The sequence below is a fragment of the Hyperolius riggenbachi genome, chromosome 1, assembly GCF_040937935.1.
Source record: "Hyperolius riggenbachi isolate aHypRig1 chromosome 1, aHypRig1.pri, whole genome shotgun sequence".
Classification (NCBI taxonomy): Eukaryota; Metazoa; Chordata; class Amphibia; order Anura; family Hyperoliidae; genus Hyperolius; species Hyperolius riggenbachi.
The window spans coordinates 464,711,542-464,731,521 of NC_090646.1; the positions used below are offsets into that span (position 1 = coordinate 464,711,542).

The 19,980-nt window shown below is 45.3% G+C and overlaps 2 protein-coding genes across 3 annotated transcripts in view; one reads left to right on the forward strand and one right to left on the reverse strand.

Moving 5' to 3' along the window:
• ISCU (iron-sulfur cluster assembly enzyme) overlaps positions 1-2,911 on the reverse strand; it is a 16,108-nt gene extending 13,197 nt beyond the window's left edge. The window contains exon 1 of the mRNA XM_068239645.1: positions 2,753-2,911. Within this exon, the coding sequence (XP_068095746.1) occupies positions 2,753-2,842 (90 nt within the window). The 5' untranslated portion in view covers positions 2,843-2,911. The remainder of the gene's footprint in view (positions 1-2,752) is intronic.
• Positions 2,912-7,777: 4,866 nt separating this feature from the next.
• The window catches only part of SART3 (spliceosome associated factor 3, U4/U6 recycling protein), a 56,492-nt gene continuing 44,289 nt past the window's right edge, over positions 7,778-19,980 (forward strand). For both annotated transcript variants that reach the window (XM_068239624.1, XM_068239630.1), the window contains exons 1-2: positions 7,778-8,196; positions 8,788-8,914. In XM_068239624.1, the coding sequence (XP_068095725.1) occupies positions 7,927-8,196; positions 8,788-8,914 (397 nt within the window). In that variant the 5' untranslated portion in view covers positions 7,778-7,926. The remainder of the gene's footprint in view (positions 8,197-8,787; positions 8,915-19,980) is intronic.

The following is a 19,980-nucleotide window of genomic DNA, read 5'->3' on the forward strand; positions in this document are numbered from 1 at the left end:
GCTCTGGCCACCTCCATCTGTGTAGCCACAGCTCTCTGCCAGCTAGGCAGCAGTGGCCTAATTGGTGGCTGCCTAGATGTCGGTGAGCCACGGCACTGCAGGCGGAGATTTCCGAAGAGCTTCAGATTTTGCAAATGCGTTCCCAAGGGGCCAGAGCCTCACCTTCCAATTACATTGGATCAGGGAAGCAATTAACCTTGACTGGATCAGGTAAGTAATTAATCTATCCTGCAGCATTAAAGTGAGTCTACAGTGTGTTTACATCTTCTCCGGACTGGCGAGCACAGAGAAGTGTCAAGGAGTTTTTAAGGAGGAGGAACAGATTGACTGTCAGCAGTCACAACAGTGTTGGTATACATTTGTAAGCTGTTACTTGGTGGCACTTTTTTTCTATTTCCGACAGTTTGCGGTGCTCTATGTTCTACATTTCTGATCCCATTTCCTTTGATTTTCCACAATGGTTCACAATTTGTTGGGTTGCGGCATAATGTATTTTATTAAGAAATTCATGGAAGTAAGAAGTATACCATGTTTTGAAATCCCAGGGAAAAATTGTAAACGAACGATTGAACAAAAACCTTGCGATTCCCGAGCATGCCATTGCAGTCCATGACCAGTGCAATAGTGTGCAATTTGAACAATTCAAACAAGTGTGCTACCAGCCTAAAAGAATAATGAGAAGCCAAAGCATTCACAGATGGCTTGATTGCAAACAAGCTTGTAACAGCAGGCCCATGACCCTGTTATTTCTTGGCTTTTCTGAACATGCTCTGCCTTGGGGCAAGTAGTCATACCCATGTTCTTATTCTGCAATTACAAAAAGCTTGACACAGTACATCGAATAATTCATGTTGCTTAAGACTTGTACAAAAGTTAGATGAATCTCAACTGAGGGAGCCAATAATAACCGCCTTTGCCGACAGTCTAGCTTGTGCACAGTGGCTCCACACCTGCGCAAGCGATTAGCCTAATGGATCACTTTGGCCGAGAGGATTGTCCCCACATCACTCCTGGACCACTCCATTAGCCGGCCTCCCCCCGCATAGCAACAGAACGCATTGACCCTGTAAAAAGGTACACTTTTTTGCAAAAAAATATTTGGGATTGGGTCAGGCGATTGGTTTGCTCACGACTGTAGTACAGACATGCTTTTTAGGCTCACTGTCTGGTCTCTCCTATGAAGAATCGGAGTACAAGCTGCAGGATGAAGTAAATAATGGTTGTCAGAGTATAATCCGACTAAGCAGAAGACTTTATGCAACTCAAATGTTTTAAATGCAATACATATGTAACAGTCAAAAGTTTAGTACCTAGGGCTTGTATGGCAACTATAAAACATGGCAGCTCAGTCCAAACAAGAACATTTATGTCACAATTCTGCCAGAAAAGATGTGGAAGTTGGATCTCACCTGTCTCCCGAGGACCTGCTGGTTATACACTATGCAATCTTGATTATACAGTCTTGGCTGGAATTACCACTTCCATGTAAAGGTTCATATACACCTACCAACTATCTGTCCAACTATCTGCCAAACTTGTCTGTTAAGCCCCATTCACACACTCAACAGCAGTCTTTTATGCAGCACAATTGTCAAACAGCTTTATTTGTGAAACAACAAAAAAAAATATTTTGCTATTGTTTAAAAACTGATAAGACTGATAAGAAGTCAAGCCAACAGTTGGATTGACTTCTTATCAGCTGTTTGAACAATAGCAAAATACTTTTTTCAGTGGTTTCAACTTGTTTCACAACAAAAGTTGTATGGGGCTTTATGCTGCGAATACACGGTTTGTTTCTGAGCCATTTAGAGGCTCGATAGATAATGTGCAACATGTCTGATCTCCCACTCGATAGCAGAGAATGGAAAATAAGAAAAACAAGCAGAAGATAAGAGAATCAACTGCAAAAATGAGCGGCGAACCGATTGAACGGGAGAATCGAGTGGCAAAAACGAGCTGTGTATGCCCAGCATAACAGACAAATTTGGTAGATAGTTGGGACAGATGGTAGGTGTGTATGAACTTTAAAGTGAGAGCCTATCTAAACAATCTGTTCAAATTATGGTCACACCTGGTCTCTGCAGAGAACAATTGTATAATCATGTATATTTACTGCATGGACACTTCAAAGAAACCAAAATCTCTTGTGTGTTTTTACTGTGGAAAATAATGGCAAATACAATATAATAAAGGTAGAATGGATACATAATTCCACATTAACTATACAAATAGGAATTGCCTGTGTAGCTGCACACTGGCTTGTCTGGGCAATGGCTCCAGTATTTTGTTTTTTTCTTTTTCAGTTGCACCACACACTAATCTCATGGATGGGTGCCCTTGGGCGAAGTCAGTGGTACAAGGAATGTCTGACACGGTGCCGTTTGTCAGTCTTTTGGATACAGTCAATCCAGTCGCTGGATTTTAAACAAATATCAGAAATTGCATCTACACAAAACAATCTGTATAAAACCTGAAAACAAGTAAACGGAGGTAGATAAAGCAAGGGCCAGTGCTGATCTCTGCCACTGGAAGCTGGCAGGAGGGTTGCAGCGCAGGACACAGCGTGTTGCGTTCCAGCTTCAGCCGGTAGGACGGGTAGGTCATCTTGTCAAAACACCGGGAAATGTGCCATCAGCCCCTCCTCCTCCTCCCCCCTGCGCAACTGTTTAGCTCAGCTGATCCCACTACGAGCCCCCTTCGGTTCTGCTCCTAGCCATGCCCATGTATCACTATGCAAACAGCGCAAACCTACCTTCTTGTGATAGGCGGCGCAAGGCACCCGCAGCTCCGGTACCGAGCACCTACTCCACAGCGAGCAAAACACACGGCCCACTCCAGCCATTGCGTCCCAGCAGAGTCTCAGGAGGAGGTGACGCGGCGTAAAGACGTATCGCTTTACGGACGTCACGTGATCATCCAGTGGAAAGCGCTGGAGAGGAGACAAGTTAGATCATCATGGTGGTCATGTGACCAACGTTATCTGTTATGCAACTAGTAGAGACGCAAAGGGTGCTGGAAGGGAAAAGTCGGCTCTGAAGTTTTGTATTCCCCATAATACACAACTTCAGAACTGTGTGGAAGGATTTAAGGGCCTTTTTCCACTAGCCTGCGATTTGCTTCTGATCGCAAATCGCAAGGTACATTAAACTAATGGAAACTGCAGCTTAGCCCAACACACGTGAACCAGCATAGTTCCAGCTGTGTTCGGCCATTATTGCAAGCACTCTTTGGGAACGGGAAGGAATGGTTTTAGGGCTCTTTTCCACTATGAAATGCGATCGCGATTCTGATCGCAATCGCGTTTCAATTTCCACCTTGCGATTCCGATTGAGCTACTATATTCATTATAGTCCAGCTCAATCGCATACAAAACGCGGCAGGACGACGATTGCGCTTTGACCAAAATCGCATCGCAATCGGATCGCACTAATGGAAATTGCTGCTGCAGTTTCCATTAGTTTAATGTACCTTGCGATTTGCGATCAGAAGCAAATCGCAAATCGCAGGCTAGTGGAAAAAGGCCCTAACAAGTTGAGCAGCATATACATGCTCGGTTGCAGTGTGACACGTGTTGATTATTATTATTTTTTTTAAATGGCAGCATATCTACTGTCCGGAAATGTGTGCTCCACAGTCTGCTACAGACATACATGAAAGGGTTAAAAGCTGTACCTAACTTGCATATCCGGTGTCAACTATATTACAATGGACACTGAGAGGGCCCTACGTGGATATGTGAAAATAACGTTTTGGTGCACTGACTTATGGCCTAGTGCACACCAGAGCGGTTCTGCTGCGGTTTGCGATCCGCTTGCGGGTGCGGATCCGCTAGGGTAAGGCCACGTTTCCATCTGTGCGCTTCTGTCCGCTTTTTATCAGCACATCAAATGGCTATCATTCATGAACAGGCTGTCGGTAAACAGAATCAGTGCGGGAAAACACCGCTGGCGGATTTTTAGACTTCTGGGTGGGCATTCATGAAGATGTATCCATGTGCGGAAGCAGTGCGGAGATTCCCCGAACTAAGCTGGCGGTAGGCTTGCGGAGACACGGAAGCTGCCGAGTTGATACATTTCTCCGTGTTCCGCTCTGCTGCAGCTGCCTGGGAGGTCTGTGTGTCTCCATTCACTTACATTGTTATCGCCACATCAGAGTGAGCGGTACTTCCCGACCTCACACCGCTTGCGGTGATATTCATGAATGAACATTTTGCTACATTTGTACCGATAATCACCGCACAAGTCGGTGATTTATCACTCTGCTCGGTAGTGTCATTTTTCCATGCGGAAAGAGGCTTTATGAATGCTGACTTTGCCGAGTGGTCGGTAAAGTCAGCTGTTTTAAGCATTTCCGCATGCGGAAATGCTTTATGAATGATAGCCAATGTGTATTTCAATGGGCTGGTGCACACCAGAGCGGGAGGCGTTTTGCAGAAACGCATACTCCCGGGCTGCTGTAGATTTTGGATTGTGGATGCGTTTCTGCCTCAATGTTAAGTATAGGAAAAAACGCAAACCGATCTGAAAAACGGCACTTCAGAGCGGTTTGCCAGGCGTTTTTTTGTTACAGTAGCTGTTCAGTAACAGCTTTACTGTAACAATACATGAAATCTACTACACCAAAAACGCTTCACAAAACCGCAAAATGCTAGCTGAAACGGTACAGAAAAAGAAGAAAAAGCGTTTCAAAATCTGCTAGCATTTTGCGGATCTGCTAGCGTTTTTTGGTGTGCACCAGGCCTATGAGGCCTTGTTCACATTGCGTTCTGTTTGCGTGTCCTTCCGCGTTGGCTTTTTTTTTAAGGCGATTTTATGTTTCCTTTCTTGGCGCTTGGGTGGGCGATGCATTTTTGTTAAAAGTGCTTTTCGAAGCGCTTTTCCCAAGCATTTTTCTAATTCACTCCGTGACGCAAGTCAGGAAGTGAACTCTTTGACCCGGGAAATAATAAATACAATGTATTTATTCTTAAAAACGTGAATGCAATTGCTACACAAAGCGATTTTGTGAGCTTTTTGCGTTTCTATACTTTCCATTGAGGCGGAATCGCCCAAAAACTGGCCCATGCACTGCTTTGCCGAACGCAAAGCACACGACTCGCGCTAATATGAACCTTCTCATAGACATTTCACAAGCGTTTGGTGGGTGATTTTAAAAGTCGCCTGCGTGTAAAAAAAAAAAGCAGAAAACACCTACAGTGTGAACAAGCTCTGAACAGAAATGTTGGACTTCATTGCATTGAACTTAACACCTTCACACTCACCTTCACACTCAACACCTTCAAGAAGGCCCTCAAAACTCACCTTTTCACTCTTGCCTACCACCCCTCACAATTGCTCTAAACCCAGCCGAACTCTGGTCCCCTACCTCTCGTGTCCCTACCTCTCCCTCTAGATTGTAAGCCTTTGGGCAGGGTCCTCACTCCTTTTGTGTCCTACCTGATCATGCACCTCTATTACTGTGCACCCATGCTATGCATTTGAGTGAACCTAACTTGCCTAATGCCTAGTACACACTAGCAATTTTGATGGATCAATCATTGGTCAATTTTACCACCTCTATGTAGTATGACCATTTACCTATATAATCTGCATAGAATTGAAAATCTGTTTGGCCTTCATACTACATGGAGGTGGTAAAATTGACCAATGATTGATCCATCAAAATTGCTAGTGTGTACTAGGCATTACTCCATGCTCCCATCCAGTGACTGACTAAGCATTACCTTGTACTCATACTGTGCTGTGTGATCTGGTTTTCTTGTATTCCTGTATTGTCATATTGCTGTTTGTCACCCCTAAATATTGTCTGTAACCTAAATTAATGTCCAGCGCTGCGTAATATGTTGGCGCTTTATAAATACAACAAATAAATAAATAAATAAATAAATAATGGGACTGGTTAGACTGAACAGATATGAGCTAGAAATTAGACTTCATTGCATTGTGACACTCAACTGATTATGGGTTAGTTTACAAATATTTGTTTTAGTTTAACAGTCCTGTCACACTGTGCACATTAGATATGTGGTGCATCCATACAGTGACACATACAGTACAATGAAAGTATGCTTTACTGCAACTGTAAACGCATACGTACATGCAGACTTACAGCATGTGTTATTTCAGCTGAGAACAGCCATTTTTGTTCGTTGTCCGCTCATCACAAAACTGACAGTAAACACATCCTATTTTATAAATAGGAGTGGTTCAAACTTTTCAGTCTGCATTGGATCAGTTGCGGTAAGCACTTCTGTGCAGTCCACGATAGTCCCAGGCAGGCGGATGCATCCATATATAACCTATGGTGGTAATCTGCCCCAGGCTTCAGCAAGACCACAGTGGACACTACACTGTCAGCTCCCACGGCAGATGAAAGCCTTACTAGATTAACGCACGGCATGATGTGCTGTACTGCAATCAATGTAAAAGCCCCATAGGAATATCAGTGCATCGCGGTGCAAGACCAGCAGTGATCAGAAAAACAAAATCTGTCAGTGCGGTGGGGCGAGTGAGGGTTTGGCCGGCTGATCAGAAGCCCGCAGGGGGGCAGATTAGGGCCTGATCTGATGGGTAGGAGTGCTAGGGGGTGACAGGAGGTGATTGATGGGTGTCTCAGGGGGTGATTAGAGGCGAGAATAGATGCAATTAATGCACTGAGGAGGTGATCGGAAGGGGGTCTGAGGATTTAGCCGAGTGATCAGGAGCCCACACGGGCAAATTAGGGCCTGATCTGATGGGTAGGTGTGCTAGGGGGTGACAGGTGGTGATTGATAGGTAATCAGGGTGTGATTAGAGGGGAGAATAGATGCAATCAATGCACTGCGGAGGTGATTAGGGGGGGTGGTCTGAGCGCAATCTGATCGTGTGGGCGGGTGATTGGGTGCCCGCAAGGGGCAGATGAGAGTCTGATCTGATGGGTATGATGGGTAGCAGTGACAGGGGGTGATTGATGGGTGATCAGTGGGTGATTAGAGGGGAGAACAGATGTAAATAATGCACTGGGGAGGTGATCGGGGGGGTCTGAAGGCGATCTGAGGGTGTGGGCGGGTGTTTGGGTGCCTGCAAGGGGCAGATTAGGGTCTGATCTGATGGGTAGCAGTGACATGTGGTGACGGGGTGATTGATAGGTGATCAGGGTGTGATTAGAGGGGAGAATCTCTGTCCATCTCTGGAACACTTTAAGAGGCAGTTTGGCAGAAAAACCTGTGTTCACATCAAGATCTGTGAGATCAGAGAAGTGTGGAGTTGAGGGCACCAGAACTACGCTCATAGGCTCCCAAGATGTAAATACAGCCCGATTACAAATGTTGCATAATTAACTTAAGACAGCATAAAGAAAAAGAAAGAAAATAAAAATAAATGCATCAATACTGTATATGCATTAACTGGCGAGACCTATGATTCCTGTTCAAGCTGTTGCATGAATATTGCATGCAAATACACGTATATTGATTATAGTGCAATTTTAAACAATGTCTGAGCTCGCTTTCAGCAGCATTTAAAAATTTTAAAGAAAAAAAACCCTCCAAATTATTGACTGAATATATATACAGTACTGTAGTATGCGTGAGTATAGTCCAGTCTGTTGTCCCCGGTGATTAACCCATTGTAAAGTATTGCTAATAATACAAATATCAACTAATGTCACAGCCTCGCAACACACCCAGCCAGCAAAGATTGCCAAAGTCTGCTCTTTACAAAACTAAACACAAAACATCGCGCGTACGTCAGGCGGAGGACCCAGAAAACGCGGGTCCTCCGTTTCCCTGGAGACAGGGCTGGCTTTACACGCCTGTATGAAAGAGGCACAGGATTTGTAACGGAATGTATGGTCTGTGTATAATCTGAATACAATAAAGAAGACTCCTCAGGGCACTCTGATAGCTTTATACGGGCAAACAATTTGTATGTGTTGTGACGAGTTGTTATGAAGACAGGAGTCGCCGAGGAAGGCCCGGCCGCCCCACAGCGCTGTGAACCAGCAGCACAGAGCACGATGGCGGCCGCTAAGCACGGAATTGGGGAGAGCGAGGGTCAGGCGCTGGCAGACCAGGGAGAGGGGGACGAGGAAATGGAGTCTGAGGGGGAAGAACAACAACAGCCCGAAGATGGGTCTTCTGCGGAATCGGGCGAGTCTTCCTCTGCTGAGGAGGATGATAAGGAGTGTGAGGCGGAGATCCTGCGGCTGGAGGAGCAGGTAACATGTGTGCACCGAGCTTCGTGCATGGTGATCTGCTCTGCTGTAGCCAGGCGACGGGAGATCAGTCTACGCGGCGCGACGCCTCTTCTGTGTCTCTGTTCCGTCGGAATGGCAAGGCCCATCGGCGTCGATTGTTATTGGGGGTTGGGCACTTAAGAGATTGGCACCAGGCAGTGCGTGAAGTTTTTGAAGTAATTCTCCCTGTTCATTTTGTCCCGATGGACAGATCTGTATAAAGTGGCCTTGACCGGTACAATTTTTTTTATCAGATGTAATCTTTTATTGTGATTTTTGCAATCGAAAGTAACTGGAAGGTAATTATTGATCCCATAAGTGGGTCAATTAGGGCATTTTCTCTTTTCTGATTTGATTGCAAAATCCAACAATTGGGTTGATTTAAATTCTGTTCCAATCGACCATAAAATTGTTTTATACCGATTTTCAAAAAAACGTAAAACATTTTTTTTATCTCCTTTATACTTTTCTGTGTATGTGCCTCAGAAATAGTAAACGTTATTTTAGCATGCATTGATTAATATTGGATAATATTTGTATTATAACTTAAAATATTTTTCTCAATTGTACCAGCTGTCAATCAATGCCTTTGACTACAACTGCCATGTGGACCTCATCAAGCTGTTGCGGCAGGAAGGGGAACTGGAAAAGTTGAGACGTGCCCGCCAGAAAATGGGTGAACTGTTCCCACTAACTGAAGGTACACGTTTATTGTGTGAAGGTTTTATCTTGCACACGTTCAATTTCTTTTCTGTGTCAATGGAGACAGCGCATGTCATATGGAATTGTTTTCCAGACAACAAATATATAAAATCCAGTTATGAAACAAAATGTATAGGAATTTTGAGTTCACACTCAGGATGTGTTCCAGGAACCAGGAGCATGCTGTTTGTACTTCGATGAATTTAACCACTTAAGCCTATCTGGACGAACATTCTCGTCCAGATAGGCTGAGCGCGCTCGCTCCTGCAGCCGGCTGTTAGCCCAGCGATCAATGAATGGGATTATAGATTCCATTCATTGCACAAAGCCCCCCCCCGCAGAAAAACTGAGGGGGAGTTACAAAAAGTTTCCCGTCCTCCTAATGCTTCCTGGAAGCATACGATCACGCTTCCAGGACTTTTTGACTGTGGCCATCTTGTGGTGAAATGGTAAAAAAAAAACATCGTTACCTAAGGGTCTTAACTTTTTTTAAATATGCATGTCAAAGGAGTATATTAACCACTTTACCACCGCAGGTGCGTATATCTCCGTCCCTTTGCACAACCTTTAACCACCAGGGACGGAGATATACGCAGCTCCCGCCGCTACGCGCGCTCGTGCAGGCCACCGCCCGCTCGCCCGGAGATCAATGAACGGGAATAACCATTCGTTGATCTAAGCCCCACAGCAAAGATCGGCTGCTTCTATGAGAAGCAGCGCGATCATTGTGAAAAAAAAAGTTTCCCAGCCTCCCTGAACTTCCTGCAAGCTTACTTCCTACACTTGCAGGACGCATTCACAAAAAGTTACTGTGGCCATCTTGTGGCCAAATAGTAAAACTACACCCAAAAGCATTTTTCATACACCTACACATAGTTTTACATTATAAATTAACTCCTTACCTCCCACACTCCCCAATTTTTTTTTTTTTTTTTATTCTTTCTTTGTAATAAAAAAAAATTACAATAAAAAAAAATACATATAGTTACCTTAGGGACTGAACTCTTTAAATATTTACAGTGGAGAAAATAATTATTTGACCCCTCACTGATTTTGTAAGTTTGTCCAATGACAAAGAAATGAAAAGTCTCAGAACAGTATCATTTCAATGGTAGGTTTATTTTAACAGTGCCAGATAGCACATCAAAAGGAACATTGAAAAAATAACCTTTTATAAAAGATAGCCCCTGATTTGCATTTCATTGAGTGAAATAAGTTTTTGAACCCTCTAACAATAAAAGACTTAATACTTAGTGGAAAAACCCTTGTTTGCAAGCACAGAGGTCAAACGTTTCTTGTAATTGATGACCAAGTTTGCACACATTTTAGGAGGAATGTTGGTCCACTCCTCTTTGCAGATCATCTCTAAATCCCTAAGGTTTCGAGGCTGTCTCTGTGCAACTCTGAGCTTGAGCTCCCTCCATAGGTTTTCTATTGGATTATGGTCCGGAGACTGACTAGGCCACTCCATGACCTTAATGTGCTTCTTCTTGAGCCACTCCTTTGTTGCCTTTGCTGTATGTTTTGGGTCATTGTCGTGCTGGAACACCCATCCACGACCCATTTTCAGTTTCCTGGCAGAGGGAAGGAGATTGTCGTTCAGGATTTCACGATACATGGCTCCGTCCATTTTCCCGTTAATGCGATTAAGTTGTCCTGTGCCCTTAGCAGAAAAACACCCCCAAAGCAATATGTTTCCACCCCCATGCTTGACGGTGGAGACGGTGTTTTGGGGGTCATAGGTAGCATTTTTCTTCCTCCAAACACAGCGAGTTGAGTTAATGCCAAAGAGCTCTATTTTGGTCTCATCAGACCACAGCACCTTCTCCCAGTCACTCACAGAATCATTCAGGTGTTCATTGGCAAACTTCAGACGGGCCTGCACATGTGCCTTCTTGAGCAGGGGGACCTTGCGAGCCCTGCAGGATTTTAATCCATTGCGGTGTAATGTGTTTCCAATGGTTTTCTTGGTGACTGTGGTCCCTGCTAATTTGAGGTCATTCACTAACTCCTCCCGTGTAGTTCTAGGATGCTTTTTCACCTTTCTCAGAACCATTGACACCCCACGAGGTGAGATCTTGCGTGGAGCCCCAGAGCGAGGTCGATTGATGGTCATTTTGTGCTCCTTCCATTTTCGAACAATCGCACCAACAGTTGTCATCTTCTCTCCCAGCTTCTTGCTAATGGTTTTGTAGCCCATTCCAGCCTTGTGCAGGTCTACAATTTTCTCTCTGACATCCTTGGACAGTTCTTTGGTCTTTCCCATGTTGGAGAGTTTGGAGTCTGCTTGATTGATTGATTCTGTGGACAGGTGTCTTTTATACAGGTGACTAGTTAAAGGGACTCCGAGCTCAGAAAAAAAAGGAAAGTTGTACTCACCAGGGGCTTTTTCCAGCCCAGTGCTGGTCGGGAGGTCCCACGCCGGCGTCCTGGCTCCTCTCCTTCTCCCCGCTCCGGAATGGCTGGCAGGCCGCAGCCCGGGCGACACTCTCCCGAGTGTCGGGCTGCTTCTTCCGCATATGACGCGAATTACGTCACACGCCGGCCGCCTCGCGTCATCACGGCGGCCGGCGTGAAAGTACTGCGCATGCGCGAACAAAGCGCAAATTGAAAAAAATGCACCTTTATTTCCAAATAAAATATTGGCGCCATACATTGTGATAGGGATATAATTTAAATGGTTTAATAAGCGGGACACATGGACAAATAAAATACATGTGTTTTAATGACGGTAGCATGTATTAATTTCAAACTATAATTGCCAAAAACTGAGAAATAATGATTTTTCCATTTCTTGCTTAAAGGAATACTATCGATACCCAAGTGTTCTAAAATGACAATGTACAAATAATGTCTAAGTAGCTATGTAAACATTTTCCTACTTTTCATGTTAAATATCAGAGGCAAAAGCTGTAATTTATTGAGGGTAGGATTTAGCTATATTGGGACAAATCAATTGCAGAAGGGGTGTCTGCTTAAATGCACAGTCAGAGTTGCATAGCAGACTACAGAAAGCGAATATCAAACATATCAAACTCTGAAAGCAAAAACAGTATGAACAAGCTGTGAGAATTAGTTACATTTCCTCAGTCCGAAACACATGACACAGGATCTGCAGCTGTTGGGAGCTCTCTCTCTCTGTCACACACAGAGCTACACATAGAGTTAACTGATCAAGTGTGAGGGGAATTTCCCCTCTCCTCATGGCTCAGTCAGCCGTCAGTTTTGGCATCAGTAAACTTTGAAAGTATGTTGATAACAGTAAACAAAAGTTGCTACTAAAATGTATACACCAGTACTTAGCAGCACTTCTCAAACAATTCCTGTCAATTAAAAAAAATATGTGAATCGATAGTATTCCTTTAATATTCCTGTTAAAATGGATTTAATTATTAGCAAAATGCATCACCCAAAGAAACCCTAATTGGTGGCGGAAAAAAACAAGATATAGATCAATTCATTGTGATGAGTAGTGATAAAGTTATTATCAAATGAATGGGAGGTGAAAGTTGCTCAGGTGCAAAAAATAAACAACCCAGTGGGCTTAATTAAAGGACCACTATCGCAAAACTCATGATTTTTAAACACACACCTCCTGCAGCCCCATCACCGCTGTGATTAAGTTTGGAGGCATTAGATGAAATGCTTACTAAAGACAGTTTGAGCACCAGGGCTGTGGAGTCGGTACAAAAATCTTCAGACTTCTCAGTTTATGAAACCACGACTCCGACTCCAGGTACCCAAATTGGCTCCGACTCCTCGACTCCGACTCCTTAGTCTAATACTGAACAGGGCTGTGGATTTTGTACAAAAGTCATCTGACTCCGACTCAGTTTATGAAATCAACGACTCCGCTCCAACTCCGGGTGCCCAAAATTTCCTTGACTCCGACTCCAACTCCGACTCCACAGCCCTGGAGCACTAACTAGTAAGGCATTTTGCTGCTGACAGGTTGGACAAGAAAAAGTATAAATTTATCGTATTGTTTTTGCTCCATAAGATGCACCTGACTATTAGATGCGTCTAGGTTTAGAGAAGGAAATCCAGGGGCATTTTCAAGGTGCAGGGTCGTCTTCTGGAGCGTCACCACAGTGTTGGGGCCATGTCTCCTCTCCCCCCTCCAAGTTATAAGTGATCCCACTTATACATATGCCCAGAGACACATACACACAAAATACATATGTACACATCACACACAAATAGTTCTAATCTCCCAGCTTGCTGTCATCTCCCCTGCAGTATTTATAGCTCCACATGTCTCTTTTCCTGCCTGACGATTGTCCTGTGTTGAAGAGTGGAAGCTGCTGCCTGCCGATTGTCCTGGGGAGGGAGGGGGGGGGATGCTGCCTGACGATTGTCTGGCGGAGGAGGGGGAGCTGCTGCCTGCCTATTGTCCTGGGGAGGAGGGGGAGCTGCTGCCTGCCTGTTATCCTGGGGAGAAGGGGGAGCTGCTGATTGTCCTGGGGAGGAGGGGGAGCTGCTGCCTGCCGATTGTCCTGGGGAGGAGGGGGAGCTGCTGCCTGCCGATTGTCCTGGGGAGGAGGGGGAGCTGCTGCCTGCCGATTGTCCTGGGGAGGAGGGGGAGCTGCTGCCTGCCGATTGTCCTGGGGAGGAGGGGGAGCTGCTGCCTGCCGATTGTCTTGGGGAGGAGGGGGAGCTGCTGCTTGCCGATTGTCCTGGGGAAGAGGTGGAGGTGGAGCTGAAGCCTGCCTATTGTCCTAGGGAGGAAGGGGAGTTGCCGCCTGCTGATAGTCCTGGGAAGGAGGGGGAGCTGCTGCCTGCAGATTGTCCTGGGGAGGAGTGGGGGAGGGGCTGCTGCGTGCCGATTTGTCCTGGGGAGGAGGGGGAGCTGCTGCCTGCCTGTTTTCCTGGGGAGGAGGGGGAGCTGCTTCCTGCCGATTGTCCTGGGGAGGAGGGGGAGTTGCTGTCTGCCGATTGTCCTGGGGAGGAGGGGGAGTTGCTGTCTGCCGATTGTCCTGGGGAGCAGGGAAAACTGCTGATTGTCCTGGGGAGGAGGGGGAGTTGCTGCCTGCCTATTGTCCTAGGGAGGAGGGGGAACCGCTGCTGAGGGGGACGTTCATTATACACTGATTACACAGCTATTTTCTCTGGAGCTTGGCATCGCCACTCACTGCTTGTTTCACATAGTATGAACCACTATTTCCCAGAACGTCTCAGGACAGCAACCCTGAGATATGTCTCCTTCCACATTCACTGGACAGGAACTAGATTAAACAATTTGCATAATTAGATAGGCAGGGCATACACACACACATATATATATATATATATATCTCTCTCGTCAGGTCCTTACCCCCTCAGTTGTTTTTCTGTCCAGCAGGATGCTAGATGTAGGGGGTAAGGCTTGGCCACCCATGTGAGTCCACAGGAGCCGCGGCTTGTGTGATTCCCCTTTGTCGGCGCTGGCTAGTTGCTCAGCGCGGGATCATGCTGTGCGCACTGGCCTCTCCCCTTGTGCTATGTTCGGAGGACAAGCGGTGTCTGAATCCGGAAACTGCCCGCCCTAGGGTCACGTGACAGGCGCCTCGCGTGACCGGAAGTCGGAAATCCGGAAGCAGGAAGTTCCTGGCCCGGCGTGCGTTCCAGCGGCCATTGCAGCATGGGAATCAGCGTCGGCTGACACACCAGTCTCAGCTGCAGGAGATTGCCGGGAGGAACGCTAAGGGGATTACCACAGGAGGTAGGAATCAGCATTAGGTTAATGCACAATGAGTGGGCTTAAGCAATTATGTTAAACAGCTATTTAAGCTGATGTCCTAGTCTCACTATGAGTTTGACTATGGAGGCTGCCGATGGATCTTCCTCCCAGGGCTCTGTGGAGACAAGTTCCGTACCCTCTCTGGTATGTAACATTTGAGGTGATTGTTTACATATCCTTAAGAGAGTTATTAGGCTTGGCTGAGCTAATGGCTGGTATTTGTTTTTATTTCAGCCTAAAATGGAAAGACCAGTTTCTAAGTCTGAATCCAAATCCGGATCAAGACAAGACAAAACTGATAAAGCTGATAAGCCTGACAAGCCTGATAAACTTGATAAACCTGATAAAGCGGACAAGACTGCATCACATGCTGGTTCTAGAACAACGCATAAATCAGGGAAAAGATGTGCTATATGTGGAAATTATATGTCTACCTCAAAAGTATTATGCCAAGATTGTACTAAAAAGGTGGTTAATGAGGAAACCCCCACTATGTTAAAGGAATTGAAAGGATGGATTAGATCTGAAATTTCTTCCGCTGTACAGACTATCAGGGCCCCAGAAGCGGCAGTATCGAATGTACAAATGTCTTCAGTGCCGGTAGCAGTCTCTGCGGTTCCAGCAGAGTCAGAGATCCCAGGGCCTTCAGGTTCAGTTCCTTTGGAGGGCCCCACTTTAAAAAGGAAGAGGAGAGATGCAGATTCTGAAGATTCAGAAATGTCAGAAGGGGAATTGGATATTTCATCTCTGGAAGAGATACCCTCAGAGACTGAAAAATCTGCTGATAAAACTATAAAGAATCAAAAGTTTGCTTTTTCCACAGACTTTATGAAGGAATTATTAGCAGCTATGCATGAAGCCATGGGTATTACTATAGAGCCAAAGACCCTATCTCCATTAGACCAGATGTATGAGACTTTGTCAGAACCCCAAGTGACTTTCATTCCAGTACATAGTAGCCTTAAGGGAATTATTAGGAGTGAATGGGATAACCCAGATAGGAGGGCTTTCTGGCCTAAATCACTAAACAAAAGATATCCTTATAGTCCTGAAGACCAGAAGTTTTGGGGCTCTGCACCCAAGCTAGACCCATCTCTCTCTAAAGTATCCAGAAAATCAGATCTTCAATTCGAAGATTTTGGTTGTTTAAAGGACCCAATCGATAAAAAGATGGACAATATTTTGCGAAGAGCATGGGAAGCAGCATCTTTAAATTTCAAACCCTCTATTGCATCCACAGCGGTAGCAAGATCATTAAAAATTTGGTTAGTAGAGGTCCAGTCTCAGATAGGCTCAGGGGTATCTAGGGAGGAAATTTTGAATTTTTTCCCCAAAATTTTGCATGCAACAAATTACCTATCAGATGCTGCTGATGATTCAGTTAGGCTCACAGCAAGAACCACAGCCCTGGTTAATTCTGCTAGAAGAGGAATCTGGGTGAAAACATGGCAGGGAGATACTTCCTCTAAGTCAAAATTGTGTAGTATTCCATGTGAAGGAGGCTTGTTATTTGGAACCAAATTAGAGGAAACACTTGAGAGGTCTGCTGATAAAAAGAAGAATTTCCCATACAAAAGAAAGATTTTCCGCCCTAACCGTTCCTTTCGTGTTTCAGGAAAGAGCGAACAGGAAAACAAAGGGAACCAGAGAAGAAGATGGATTCCCAACAAGTCCCAGCGTTCCAAACCCAATGCTCCATATACCTCGGCAGGTCAACCAACAAAACAATGACGCCAGGGTTCCAGTGGGGGGCAGACTAGCTCATTTTTTCGAACATTGGCAGTTAAAATTCAAAAGCAAGTGGCTACTGGACATTATTCTCCAGGGATACAGAATAGAGTTCATAGCCCCACCTCCATCTCAATTCTGGGTGACCCCTTCCCCAAGAGCTCCAGTTCAGGCTCATGCCCTCCAGTCAGAGATAAACTTGCTATTGGAGAAAAGAGTCATACGGAGAGTCCCAAGAGGCCAGGGAAAACTGGGGTTTTATTCCCCAGTCTTTCTAATAAGAAAACCTCAAGGGAGTTACAGGTTCATCTTAAACCTAAAAAAGCTAAACACCACAGTAAGATACAGAAAGTTTCGGATGGACAACATCCGCTCAGTATTAAATCTACTACTTGAGAGCTGCTATCTGACATCATTGGATCTGAAAGATGCGTATCTGCATGTGCCGATTCATCTGCACTCACAGCAGTTCCTGAGATTTGCAGTGGTGTTACAAGGAGAGGTAAGACACTTTCAGTTTGTCGCCCTTCCCTTTGGGTTATCATCGGCTCCATGGCTATTCACAAAAATCATGGCAGAACTCTTAGCAGAACTTAGACTTCAGTCTGTTCAAGTGATATCTTACCTAGATGATTTACTTATATGGGGACCTTCTGTTGAATCGGTGGGGTCCCAGACTCAGTCCACGATAGACTTCCTTCAGTCACTGGGGTGGTTAATTAATTGGGAAAAATCATCTTTTCAGCCTCTCCAAAAGATGGAATTTTTGGGGTTTGAAATATGTACCACTAATAAGAGACTGTTTCTACCTGATAAAAAATTTTCTCTGTTGTTAAAATCTGTTCTCTCCTTTCAGAATCTGAAAACCATATCCCTGAGGAAAGCGATGGCCTTGTTGGGCACAGTAACCTCATCTTTCCCTGCAATACAGTGGGGTCAATTACACTCCAGAAGTCTTCAGAGTTGGATCCTGTCGAAATGGGACAAGCATCTCTCCTCTCTGGACAAGAGAGTTATAATTCCTTGGAGTGTCAAGCAGTCACTACTGTGGTGGATGAAGCCACAACATCTGATAACAGGGAATCTTTGGGAGTTTCCAACCCAGTGCATCATAACGACAGACGCGAGCTCTTGGGGTTGGGGAGCGCACCTGAACTCTCTGACAGCTCAGGGAAAATGGTCAAGCCATATCAGCAGCAGGTCTTCAAACAGCAGAGAGCTGCAAGCAGTTTGGGAGGCCATACTGGCATTCAAAGTACATATATCAGAAAACCATGTGACGATACGTACAGACAACAGTACAGTGGTGGCGTACATAAATCACCAGGGAGGTACAAGAAGCAGGTCGCTGCAACAGCAGGCGTCAAGGATTCTGCATTGGGCAGAACGCAATCTCAAATCCATAAGAGCAGTTCACCTAAAGGGAACACTAAATTGCCTAGCAGATTACCTGAGCAGATTCAATCTGTCCCAAGACGAGTGGAGTCTCAACGACCAGGTGTTTCGCCAGTTAACAGAATACTGGAAGATTCCTCAGGTGGACTTATTCGCCAGAAGGAACAATGCGAAATGCCGGAGGTTTTGCTCCCTTTGTCCCCAAGACGAGCCGTGGATAGTAGATGCCTTCTCGATCAGCTGGAGCCATCACAGAATGTACATTTTTCCGCCTCTACATTTGATTTCCAGAGTACTGAACAAAATCTATCGAGACCAGGCGGAAGCAATCTTGATTGTCCCGTATTGGCCAAAAAGACCATGGTTTGCTCTGCTACAACGATTAGCTTCGGATCATCTGATCCTTCCAGATCAAGAGGACCTGTTAACTCAGGGACCGGCGGTGCATCCCAATCTGAGCCTTCTTCATCTTTCAGCATGGAGCCTGAATGGCAAATACTGAAAAGTAAGGGTTTTTCGAATAAATTATCGGAAACACTGTTACAAAGTAGGAAGAAGGTGACGCGCCAAATATACTCTAAAGCCTGGAGGGTATACAGCAATTGGTGTGAGGTGAATTCTAGAGACACTGGTCATTCCAATTCAGTTTTAGAATTTCTTCAACAGGGTTTCCAAAAAGGTCTAAGTAGTAGTACATTGAAAGTACAAGTTTCAGCATTGACAGTCTTTCTTGACAGAAAGTTGGCAGAAGAAGAAGATGTCATCAGATTCTTCAAGGCACTTAAGAGAATTAGACCAACGATTCATAACAGAGTACCGTCTTGGGATCTGAACACTGTTCTGCAAGGGTTATGTGAGCCACCCTTTGAACCACTGGCGGATAGTTCTGATAAACTTTTAACTATCAAGACGGCCTTTCTTCTAGCAATAACATCAGCCAGAAGAGTGGGGGAATTACAGGCACTGTCAATTCTGGAACCATATTGTGTTATAAGTGACGACAGAATTACACTTCGTCTAGATACCTCTTTCCTACCCAAGGTGGTTTCGAAATTCCACAGGTCTCAAGAAATTTTCCTGCCTTCCTTTTGTAATAACCCTTCCAATCAGAAAGAACAGAAGTTACATTGCCTAGATGTCAAGAGATGTCTTCTGGAGTATCTTCATCGTACTAAGTCCTGGAGGATTTCCAATGCATTACTAGTGTTATTCGCCGGAAAATTCAGGGGTAAACAGGCCTCAAAATCAACCATAGCCAGATGGATCAAACAGGCTATATCTCTGTCTTATGCTCAACAAGGCAAACAGCTGGCTTCGACTGTCAGAGCTCATTCTACCAGAGCAGTATCAACTTCCTGGGCAGAGAGGGCAGGAGCATCAGTTGAGCAAATTTGCAAGGCAGCCACCTGGTCAAGTCAGAACACCTTTGTGAGACATTATAGGCTAGATGTATTGGCTAGTGCCGACTTAACGTTCGGCAGGAAAGTGTTGCAGGCTGTAATCCCTCCCTAAATATTATTCTTGTTTATCATCTCAGGGTTGCTGTCCTGAGACGTTCTGGGAAAGCCCAAAATTACTTACGGTAATTTCTTTTCCAGAAGTCGGAAGGACAGCACCCTTACTACCCACCGCTATTTCTATTAAAAGTTATTGGAAGCATCATTATGTGCGGAGTCTTTTTTATTAACTGAGGGGGTAAGGACATGAGGATATATATATATATATGTGTGTGTATGCCCTGCCTATCTAATTATGCAAATTGTTTAATCTAGTTCCTGTCCAGTGAATGTGGAAGGAGACATATCTCAGGGTTGCTGTCCTTCCGACTTCTGGAAAAGAAATTACCGTAAGTAATTTTGGGCTTTTTGCTGCGTGTCGCCAGCACAATGTTTACCTATGCGGTGTCAGTCAGCGCCGCTCCCCCCGCCTCCTCTGTATCGGTGCTACCCGCACCACGTCCCTTCCCTCCAATCAGCAGGAGGGAAGGGACGCGGGCGGGTAGTGCTGATACAGAGGAGGCGGGGAGTGGCGCTAACAGACATGGCATAGGTAAACATTGTGCTGGCGACACGCTGTGTGTCGCTAGCACTGCGGAGGGTATAGCAGCGCGCAGGGGGGTCCTGGAGGCACACCATGGGGCAACAGAGGCTGGTGTTAGTGTGCACAACCAGCCTCTGTGCCCCACTAACATAATTAAATCCCACCTCGGGTTCTCTTTAAGG